The 12,724-nt window shown below is 31.5% G+C and overlaps 1 protein-coding gene across 1 annotated transcript; it reads right to left on the reverse strand.

Moving 5' to 3' along the window:
* Positions 1-7,050: 7,050 nt before the first annotated feature.
* LOC136977688 (uncharacterized) lies at positions 7,051-7,707 on the reverse strand. The gene has a single exon (XM_067273232.1). It carries the CDS (start codon positions 7,705-7,707, stop codon positions 7,051-7,053), a length of 657 nt encoding a protein of 218 aa, XP_067129333.1.
* Between the last annotated feature and the right edge of the window lie 5,017 nt (positions 7,708-12,724).

The following is a 12,724-nucleotide window of genomic DNA, read 5'->3' on the forward strand; positions in this document are numbered from 1 at the left end:
TAGGAATTGTTCTGATTATTATTTTACGATAATAGTACAGTGATCTGCGTAATAAAATCGTTCGTCATTTTTCATCCGAACATGAGCTCAAAGTTTTTCAATTTAGGGTAAACTAGGGTAAAACGAAGGCGCTGTTAGGATAGTTCCACCAGAAGCAGGCGGCAGCAATGGTTATAAATCTTAGATTAGGGATAAGAACAAGATTGTGTGTCAACTCTGGAGTGGCATAGGATTTAGGCAAATGAAAATTTTTTACTTACTTGAATCTAAACTATTTTTTATAAAAGTCACTTCTAACCTCAAAAGCAGGTTTTTTCCATTTCATAAAAATTCATTATATAAAAAGTTATTGAAAATTAAATCTCGTAACAAGTAGTGCCACATATAATATTGTTTGTTGAGGAGAAAGTTACGTAATTTCGGCTGAATTTTTTAAACTAAATTTTCCATCAACGGGGAATACATTTGATTTACCAGTATAATAGGTTTTTTAGTTAAACATATTCCCCACTGATTTTATCAGTTATGAAAAAATAAAATTTGTATATAATGCATTTTTTAATTTTGAGAAAAATTATTTTAATAGTTTTATTAAATTAATGATTTAAATGTAAATTATGACAGGAAGAATCTAGAAAAATTATCTATTCTTGCCATCTTTGCAGGGCCGGATCATTACATAGACAAATGAGACAAACGTCTAGGGCCCGGTCAAATTGTCTATTTTTGAAAGATTTGTAAATAAGAAAGTTTACTTTTCTGTTGGACAACTGTATATACTCGTAATAAACAAATAAACAAAATTATATTGCTTTTTATATAGTTATTGTGAATTCTAAAATCTTAAGAAAATGTATTCTTGTATTTCTTCTTATGGGAGAGAAAGGAGCCCGGTAAGAAGAAAATGTCTAGGGTCCCAAAGTGGATTAATCCGGCCCTGCATCTTTGTATGAGGACCCGAACGGGGGTCCTCAGACAAGAAGGTCCGAATGGGGGATATCAATCAAGAATTTAAAGAGCTTCTTTCCCGACACGAACGGGAGAGATTAGATGTTTCGATCGAACAATAGATTTTTTTGTGTGTAAATCATTTTAAACAATAGAAGAGAATAAACTCGAGGAAAACGCGACTGAAGAGAAATCATATTCAGTCGCGACGTTGACTTTTCTTGCACCCTCCATATGGTTTCGAATTGTCACGAGGTGACAATGAGAAACCAATGGAGAGGCGACTTTAGGTAAAAACGGTATAAAACCGTTGTTTCAAGGACGGTTTTGGTTCTTGGATGCGTAAGTTTCCTCTCTTGGTCGTGTGTGCTCCCGAAATATTGCAGAAAAGGAACCTTTTCGGACCCCGTGGAAGCATCGGTAATTGCTGTGTCTCCTAGCTATCTTCAGATCGTCGGTTCGCTCGGAGAGAAGCAGCCGAAAGACGTGCTATACGCTCCGGGGCCTACGGATATTTCGCCGTCCACGTCGAACTACAAGTCACGTAGACACGAACATTTATCGAACTCTTTTTGGGCAATTATTCTCGCGCTTTGTGTGGTTCTACCTCATCAAACAAGAGACATTTGTAAGGAAATTTTTATGTTTATTAAATGGTTTTTAATGGTAAACCTGTCTTGGTGAGTCTTGCTTCACCCACATGAGAGTATTGACCGCTCGGCTGTCGAGACAACTTTTCACTCCAATCGGCTATTCTCACATTTGTACTTTCAATCATAGAGAGAAGCTATGTCGTACTTTCGAAACCGATTAAATTCGATGTCTCACTTAACTATCGGCCAGAAACGCCTAATTTCTCTCCGGGACATAACAATACAATTGATGGACCAACGATTATATAAGGCGAAATATCAAGTTTAACCCGCGTTTCAATCGTTCTTTACTCACTCTTTAGCCATATGGTTAGGCTTAAGTCATACACCAATCACTCATTATACATAACTGAAGAGTTATGTTGAGTCATACTTTAGCCATATATTAGCTCCCGTTTATTTTGGCACTCTTTTTGAATGTCGAATCGTGGAGAAGTCTCCAGAAGTATGGAACTTCGTCCTCTGCATCTCCAATTGTTGCAAAAGCTCTAGATATCTTCATCATGTTTAGATGTATTGTACGCAAATACCAACTTATTATTTTGATATAAACTTTCTCAGATCGAGGTGTATTGAGACATTGAATATTAAAGGTTAGTCTGTGACCATTCCTTTGATATGTTTGTGTACTTACTGCTTTAATTAATTCTTTCATTTTAGTTATCAATATGTATAGATTTCAGTAGTCGTTTAAATAAATAGTTTGTTAAATTCTGCTCATCTAAGTGCCTAACCCAACCTCGCTCTATGCATATCGAACAGAGAGATTTCGCTGATCTTCCTTGTCTTCTATAATTAAATCATCCTGGAGAGAAAGGCGCCCAATCTCGCAACTGGTGTCACAGTAGTGAGATCACAAAGCCTCTGCATTTCACACTTATATTGTACAATGAAAAAGCATTATACTGTGGTTAAAACACTCTACGCGTTCTAGGTATTGATAATATTAAATAAAGATAAACTCAATGAATACATAATAGTATATTAAGATTTATTCGCATAATTTAAATTACACAAATACGAATTCTACACAAAACTAGTTACTACATAAATTCTATTATCTGAGACATACTACACATAAATATTTGTCTTACTGTAGGAGTTGACGGTTGTTATTAGGAATGAGAGAAATTTCTCATTTGATGAACATAATGTTCCACAAAGAGTTACAAAATAATTAATTAATTATAGTCTTTATAATGACTTAAATTACTTTTTATAAGTTCCAAAAGCTTATCTTGAAATTCAAAACATTTCAGATGAAAGACGTGATAATGAGACAAATATGATATGAATATGTAAGGGTATATGAGCCATTATTCTCAAAAATATAATGCATAAGCCAACTGTATATATCCCTTTTGCTTTCAGTGTTCACTGCGTACCAAACTTTTCTTAATTATTTTATGAATAGGTCTAATTCTGTAACAGGAATGTTGGTCATGTTTATGTATTTTACAGTAAAATCTCTTAGATTTTCAGTTTTTTTTTAAATTACGATTTTTTAAATATTCGCAAATAATGCAAAGAACAGAAATTGCATAACCAATGAAGAGAAGAATAAAAGTACTCATCATGTCTTCTAATGATAAAGGATTATAAGCCGATTCCTCAACATTTTTTGTTGGTGGCATCATATCATCGGTTAATTTCTTGTAAATTCCATTATCTCTTAAATTTCTAATACTAAAATAAAACATAAAATTATTCACTTATCGTTTATTTTTTTACTTTCTAAAAACCTAACACAAACGATTAGCTTCATAAAAAGTATATGAAAATTATTCAGTTCTTTATTCTGATTACATTTATTATCTAATTATTTAGTATTGTAATATGTATTATCAAACTTCTAATCTGAGAGCTTTCCCTTTCAGTCTATTGAAGATGTCTTTAGAAAAGGTCTCAGAGAAGGAATCAAGAAATATAAATATAATAATAATGAAAAAAAAACAGAAAAATGTATATTTAATGTAAAGTCTTCATTGAGTTAATGTAATTGTAAAATAACTTGTAACGCTTTTTTTAAATTGCAGAAAGAGAAAACTGTCCGAAATGCATATTTAATAAAGTAAAATAACGAAATAACTTTTTTGGTATCCCATTAAAAACACTTGAAAGATATAGTAAATCATTAGATTAGAAGCAAATATAGAAGATTGATAACATTAAATTTTAACAAAAGGACATGCAAATTTCATTTTTTATCCTGCATCAATTTTATTTGAGACGACTAACAGTTTCATATGTTTGAAGAACTTCACACATATATATTCTTGATGCATCAAGTCTGGAACCATTGGAGTTGTTTTGAACTTTATAATTTCTTTTACATGGAAAAATGACGCGAAGCTAGGAAAGAATATCCACTTATTTCGATGGCAGACATCTGCAGAAAGTAAGAAATTTCGAATACCCTAATAGGATGCATCCAGGATGTAATTTCTGACATCTGGATGCAGGCTATCAATTTCTTCGATCAATTCGTACCGACGGACCTTCTCGCCATTCGAATATATTGAATTAATTACATATTACTTAGCTCTCTGCTTGATCAGGATAAACGAATTTCAACATTACTCCCATTGTTCCAGCACTATGAAGCATAAGGTATAATTTTAAATAAAAAGTCTTGTTTTGTGTATATTTACCAATATATGAAAATAGCATACAAATGTATTAGTATAAAAATACTTAAAGTAGTTATCAGAGCACTCAAATAAAAACTTACATTTTATCAAATTCTGCTTTCAGAACGAAATTCCTTTTGACAAAAAATGCAATATTAAAATTAATAATGGAATCTTTTGAGAGTACAAACAAATTCTCTCCTCTCTGTTTTGTAACTGAATCTATTATACTTCTTGATCCAAATAATGCAAATTTCTCATTCAAAGCATGTTCTATCCCTTCTTCATAAGTAAGAAAACAATTTTCTGGATGATTTTTTGTAATCGCCTATAATTTTAAATGGACCATTTTCAATTTTCTGGAAATACAGATAGGACGAGAAATATATTTTCAAAATTGCTTCTCAGTATATATACGAAAGTCACTACGTAAGAATGTATATAAATCAATTAGAAACTTGTAACTTTTCTGAAAAGTAACAATTGTGAACAAACTGATTGATGTGAGTAATAATTTTACCATTAATAAGTTTTCGTCTATTGACAAACATATGCTTCCACAAGAATACTCTTCTGTCAATACGTCATTTATTAATTCTTCAATAGTATTTGGTACTTTTTCATAGACAGAGTGAGTTAAATAAGAAAATAGTACACCGCAGTAACCCGAAGTAATCACGACTGTTGCCAATAGCCAAATACCAAGAATAATTCTTGTGGTAGTATCTCGAATATGGCTTATTATACCACCTGTTAAATTAAATATACAAGAAATGAATTATATATATATCAATTATTACATATATATGAAAAATGATAAAAGTAACTGTAAAAAATTGTAACGTGAATCGTTTTATGAAATCTTTTTAATAATAAAATGATATTATCTTAATTACAATAAACGATTTCATGTTTTAATACTTAAATTATTTTATCTAAATTTTTACAAATTTTAAACCTAGCGTTATATAAATAACTATATAAATGCTTACCTTTTGATATCAAAGTTTGTAATAGAAACAAAAAACTTACTTTTATGGACCATACTTTTTGATTACCTTGTACAATCTTATTTCTATTCTGTATTATTAGATAACGTAACACACCAGTCACGATTGTTATAACTGATATCATTATCCAAACCTGTAATCAGAAATATATTTGTCTACTTGTTAATGTACAATTTCTTCGTAAGATTATCATATTTATTGCCATTAATAATAAATTGTATTTAATACTAATAAATAGGGGAGACCGGGGCTAGTTGTTACAGTTTTTAGTCATTTCTAGTATTAGTGTCTATAATAACAATTTATTTAGATTTAAGTGAAAATGTATACACCTACATATTTTTTGATTTGGTTTATAATAAATATGTAAACATTCAATAATTTTTTGTCAGAGTTATTAATTTATTTATAAAACTGTGTCACCCTGTGACAACATTTACAGGTAGCCTAAGTCTCACATTTCCTGAGTTTATTATGTTAAATTAATTTGATTATGTTAAATTACTCTTAATATGATATTTACTTGTATCAATTCTATAAAGAAAATAGACTACTGATTTCTTATTATTTTTTCTGCAAAAAGATAATTAACTCAAATCTTTACATATCGTCTTCAGAATCACAGTTGTCAACCATAAAATGGATTTACATCCGTACATAGCTCGTGAGACCAATTTTTACATCTGGTGCACTGAATCAATTTCTCCTTGTATCGACTATAACTCTCACCACAAATCGAACAGAAGGTCTCTTCTTCCTCTTGTGATGAGTCAGTCTTAGCTGCGAATCTTTTCTTTATTTTACTAGACGCAGCCTTGTGTCTTGGAGACGCTTTTATTTTAACCTCTGAAGTTTTAGATTTTTTTCGTGCCTCCAACTTGTCTTTCTCAGGGGTGTCTGTCAATATAGCAGACTTGCATTTTCTTTGTTTTGACGGTTACCCTTTCTTCCTCCTGCCTTTGGTAGTGGCCGAATAACCTCCTGAAAAATGACTGAACATGACTGGGGCTTAGCAGCTACTAAGGTTTTCGCATTTGGTGGACAACCAGATAGACCAGAAGTCGAAGGTATGTTCGGATTTGGAGTTTCTGCACATGTATTGGTTGGTAATTTATTTATTATAAATGAATCTGTATAAGTTGCTGAATCTTCTGTGTTATTTGATCGTTCTATGAAAATGTTTTCGGCTGCAGATGCAAAGCTGTTCGGATCTTGACGATCTGTGACATAGCTTAGAAGATGGTGTTAATCGGTGAAAATATCTCTGTTCAATGTATAAATTCCAGATATTATATTATTTGGCACAACTGCTAATGGAAGTGCTGAAGAGACAATACCAGGAATGTCATAGATGGTGATAGTTTTCCCTGGATTAGTTTTCATCCACGAAGCACATGTAGAGTTGATAAATTCTTTTAAGGGGCCGAAAACACTCTGGTCTAGAGGCTGGAGCTTGTGGCTGGAGCTTGTGGCTGAAGTGTGGGGGAAAAGATAAAATAACGACACCGTTGTCGTTTGAGAAATTTAATCCGGAAATTTAGAAGTGAGACTCGTGGTTATCAAGAAATAACAGTATAGGCCATTCTTTTGTACATTTATCAGTTTCAACGAGATGCTTCAAAAATATTAGAAATTGCTCCTGTTTCATCCTGTCAGATGGATGAGTTTGCTGTTCCAATAGAACCTGGAAAAGAATTTTGCAGAAAGTGGTCTCTAAAGTGTACTCGAGGAAACACAAATAACGGCGGAATGCTGTTTCCAGAAGCAGATACTGCAAGAGCCATAGGTTAGTAGCTTGCCCCTTTCAGCTCAGCTGATAGAACCAATTTGACAAAATCCTTTTCTAGCAAGAACACGATCAGGACGTTGCACTGTAGTTATTCCAGTTTCATCCACATTGTAAATGTCATTGGGGTAGAAATGGTAACGCTTAAATAAATTTCCTAAATTTGTGAAAAGGGCATCCACATTTGTCTTATTGAAACTTGTGGCTCTAGATAGACTGGTAGCTTGGGGTGTTCGTATCGATAGTCTAGGATGCCTCTTTAGCAATCCTGTAAACCAATCAGGGCCTGCCATTAAGGTATCACTCCAGATTTGAGGAAACGGTTTTTTAAGCGGTGTTGCATAGTCATATGCTAAATTACGTACTTGTTTTGGCATTAACCCAAAACAAATATCAGAAACTTTTTTTATATATTTTTCTAACTCTAACTCCTCATCACTGGTAAAGACTTGTCTGCTGTTTTTATAACCCATTTGAGCCGTAGAGCTTCCAGAATCAAGTTTTTCGTCAGTTATTTTCTTGCAGAATCTTGCTAAAGTTCTGTAATAGATATTGTATTCCTCTGCAGCTTTCCTAATGGAAATTGGCTGACCATCATTTTTTACTGCTTTGGCAGAACTTAGTAAAACGTCTTCAGGTTGGGCATTTCTATCAGTTTTCCTTTTATAATTTCGTACCATCTGGATAAAGAGAAGAACAAACTAATTAGAGTAATGTTTTCCCCTTTCTAAATTTATAACTACACTCAAACCTGTTTTTGTGCGGTCTATTTTTGTGCGATTTTTTATACGTGCAATGTGTTTTGTGCAATTATTTTTGTGCAGTATACCAATTTGATTGAAATTCATATACCGCACACAAAAAATCACAGAAAACAAATCGCACAAATAAAAAATTGCACAAAAATAGACAGCACAAAAACAGGTTTGAGTGTATAATGTATGATGATAAAAAATCGTCAACCGCTTATAATAAAAAGATTGTACACAAAACGGGGTAACTGTCACAGAGACAAGTTACCCCGTTCGATGTGTGACAATTTGCCCCAAATGAACTTTTTTAACAAATCAGTTAATAGTTTCTAATTTCAAAATAAAAAATTCGATTGCTCATAATGTATATATATACATTAAGGACCCACCTAATAGGAAATATAGTTGGTACTCACCTTTAACTAATTGCAAGTTTTCAAAAGGCACAAAACATGACACATCAAAATTTAGGCGACTTGCCGTAAATCTTTTAACCGTTAATTAACGGAAAACAATGCAACGGATATTATTCGAATTTTGTGATGACGTAGGCGAGCGGTAAACGAATCTACTCCTAGATGACGTGACCGTTCAGTTTTGATTATATAGGCGATATTTGCACTGTGACAATATTTCCCTTGTGACAACTAGCCTTGGTCATTCCTACTCAATCTTAAGCGAATTACAGTAGAGAGTCGTTAATCGGAATCAATTGGGGACTGGAGTTGTTCAGATTAGTGATTTGTTCCGATTACCGATTATGTACGAAAAAATATATTAACCTGTCCGATGTTCAAATTTTTCTCAGTTGCGTGTCGCTTCGTGTTGAATTTTCGTCGATTTTAAGCCTAACGAAAATTTTTATAATAATAATCGAGGCTATCGTATCGTTAAAAATTATTTCTTCATTTTGTACAAACAAAATAAATATATTGAAGAATATAAAAACATGAAAATTATACTTTAGAAGTAAATCTAGTATCAAAAAACGTTCGATTCAGCACGACACAGTCCGACTGAAAATCGTTCCGATTACCGGGGTTCCGATTAACGACTCTCTACTGTAATTCGAAAATAGATAAATGTCATCTGAAATTGTACATGTGGAGTAGATTGGGTTTATCTCATAGAAAATATAAAGAAACACACATGTCTATCTAATAGGGTGTTTGAGTTGACTAGAGTTATGAGAAACAATGATTTATAATACTGTTAGATATGTACAGAAGCGTAGAAATCTCCCCACCGCCAAACTCCACACTTGTTGGTTAAGAGCGAATCTACCACAAACCAGTATTGTTCAGTGATTTTCATTCCCTCTACCACTTATGAAATTTTTTACAATTGAATTTAGCTGTGCACAGTGGTGATATTCGGCGGGTTCGCACAGGTTCGGCCGAACCCGTTGTTAAAATTTTCAGTTTTCCGAACGGGTTCGCACGAACCCGTTGTTAAAGTTTTCAGTTTCCCGAACCTTGTTAAACACACGGAACATTTCTCAGTGGGTTTGTTTTTTTTAAAAAAATATATTAAAATATGCGTATTATACTCTGTAATACTACTAAACTAGGGCCTTATACCCCGTTTGTACCGAGCATTTCAATCTAGATTGTGAGCAAGGTCAGGGAGTATGTCTTGGTGCGATCCCTCTCGACCGTTTCAATCTCGACCGAAACAAGGTTTAATCGCGATCGATTCAAGAGAATTCTTGAAAGTAGATCCAATCATAAGAGAGATCCCAGAATGCCACGCGCGCGAGATAATACAAGATGGCTGTGGAACACGTGTCGGGCTATGGACAGCGAAAGAAAATGTATAATGTATGTCGAGAGATGATGACACGTGTCTATTTCGATTTCTAGAAGCGCCATTTCGCGGTAAGAAATTCCTCTGCTTAAAAAAAAAGAAAAAAAAAGAAAAAGAAAAAAGGTCAACAGATCTAAAACACCATCGCTACCCGGCCTTCACCCATTACACGTTACGTTAGGGAAAAATCTTTTGCTAGCGAATTCCTTCTTAAATATTTGGAATATCACCACTGGCTGTGCAACTGTGAAAGAGGCGCGACAATCTTCATATAGTCTTATATTTCTGAGCTATTTAAAAAATACTATTATTGCATAACGTCAATGATATATAGTACAGTCCGGAAATCTGACAGTTAATCGGGGGTTCGTGTGTCACCAACGTGTTGGATAATTCAACTTCTCCGAGTTGTATTACTTTCATAATACAAATATAAGCCAGTTTAACGTAGAAAGTCCTCCTGGCTCCTATGTGTCGCGTAGCCGAATCGTCTCAAACCAAACTACTGTACTAATATTATTTAAAGAATTCTGGTAGGCTAATAGGAAAAACAGAATAATATTTTCATGCAAATGAAATCTCAAATTTACAAAATGAACTGTGTTTACAATTATGACTTATTGATACATTTTTTAATATTTTTATCTCGTTTACTGTTTAAGTAATATTTGTTAATTATAATTGTTATTGTTAAAATTATTACAATGACTTTATTATTAATTACATTCAAGGCCGATAACAATATTATAATTGATTAAGATACAGAATATGGAATCGCATTAGATTCTCTATACATAAATTTGAGCAACAACAATAAAATTGTTAATATAATTTAAAAATTTTTACTATACCTCTATTGCAAATGGTTTAATTATGGTTGTTAATTTGGAAAGTTGTTTAGGAGCCGAAACAACGAAGATAATTTCATCGGAATCAAAAGGAACTGTATAATCCACAACTTGAAAACTTTCATAATTTACGTAAGTTGAAAGTAATACAAAATCAATTTCCTAAAGTAAATACGTTTTTAGTTTTAACCCAAGCTAAGTCATGAACATTATTATTGAAAGGCTTAACTTTTCTTTGTAGTCTTCCATTCAATCCATTCCACGATCCATTTTGTAGTTTTTCTCCGAACGTTGTATCAAAAGGTAGTACAACTTCATAACTAATATACGAACGTATTAAAAATATATAAAACTGAAAGAATACAAAACGTTGAAAAACTTTTAACTTACTCGACTTTTAATTTTTCCAGCACCAATTTTAAAAAATTGAAGTCGATTCCACCAATGTCGTTATCGTTTTTTTCATTTGTTATAACGAATGGAGGAACCTGTATAGAAATATTGTATAAAAACAATTAATAAATCGTTACGAGTTAGGTAAATATTTAATATACTATAAAAATATTACCGGAATCGCAGATATTTTTATAGTAGTTCGGTTCGTATTTACAGCGTTACCTAAAAAGAAATATAAATATTTATGTTATTATAACAGAGTGATATTAATATAGAACATATTCATATTAATATTATATCGAAGATAAATATCGTGTAAATTGTTACTCTTCGTTTCTAATGCCCTTTATAATCAAGCCCAAAATGGTTTCGTTCAGGCTAGCTACGGGAATAACGGAGTGGTAAGAGAAGGATAATGACATACATATCCGGAAACACTACCATTGGAAAGTTTTTGGGTTGCTTTTCTCTAGGTGACATAATGCCTGAAAGCCAATATTCCCAGCCCACTCTGATACGACACGTTGTTTTTTGTCATAATTATTTTTTACACTTTATAGAAAGTTCCTCATTAGTTTATTCCATAGACGATTGATAATTAGTTAATTAAAATTCCAGAGAGTTTATGAAAACATTGTGCGAAAAACAGAACACTATCTGAGTTAAACAGTTCAACTAATTCGAATTTACCATATTGATTTAACATAGAAATCTATATGCTAGATGTTCAGAAAAAGAAAATTCAGAAGCTATTTTATTCCTATTCTTGTTAAACAGGTTTAATTTTATTCGCATTTATTATACGATTATTCTTTTTTGAATATATGTTTATATATTTTCACAATATAAATTTATTGTAATTCATAGAATATATACTTTACGATAATTTATTTTAAGACAATATAAAATTAATACAAATTTAAAGTTTATCTTAATAAATATGTCAAATAATCATTAAAAGCGACCGAATTAAATATATTATATTTTTTATTTTAGCACATAGTTAAATTCCATTATATAAAGAAACATTTGTATAGAAAAAGAATAAGTTGTACTGTACATACTACTCTTTATACACTCTACAACGGTAACAATGATGAATTATAGGTTCAACTGTGAAAACTTCATAAATTCTTTTTGTAATTTTTTAATTAATATTAATTAAATTTCACTGTTAAATTTCGAATTATTTAAATCTGCAAAATTTATAATATTTTTTATACACGGTAAAGACTCTCGTACATTGAACACCTATTGTCACTAGTAAATGTTGTATTAATATGAAAAATTCTAATTTGAAAAAAAAAACGAATTGCGCAGCTTATGGATAAATGCAATTGAAAATCTCAGAAATGCAATTTCAAATGTTTTATAAATTTTTAGCTGCTGATTACTTTTAAAATGGAACAAACAACAATAATAGAGGACTGTCAGAAATCAATCAGACAATCAGAAATATAATTATCTCAGCATTGATTTTAATCATTCAACACATTTATCATTGCAGTGAATATGTGAATTTAGACTAAAATAGTCTGAATTTGAAGTCCTAAAAAATATAATTTTTTTATGAAAGCATGAAATAGAAAACTCTGATCGTGCATAATATACTTTCATTATTGTTATAAGTAATGTGTTGTTCTTTAATCATTTTATGTAAGTAAGCTTATTATCAAGTAAATTAATTCCCCTCTTATAATAAATTTTTTGTATTTTATAGTTATTTAAATAAAAAATGTATTTTATTACTAAACATTTATTCAGATAAAATTCAATAATAATTCTAATAATAATTTTTTTTTTTTGCTGTTTGATATCTGATAAATAAAATAGCGTAAACGAAATTTCCCTAAATTTGATCCTAATCTTATAATGTAATCTAGATGGGTTGATAA

This window comes from Centruroides vittatus, unplaced genomic scaffold, assembly GCF_030686945.1.
Source record: "Centruroides vittatus isolate TY-2023 unplaced genomic scaffold, ASM3068694v2 contig_466, whole genome shotgun sequence".
Classification (NCBI taxonomy): Eukaryota; Metazoa; Arthropoda; class Arachnida; order Scorpiones; family Buthidae; genus Centruroides; species Centruroides vittatus.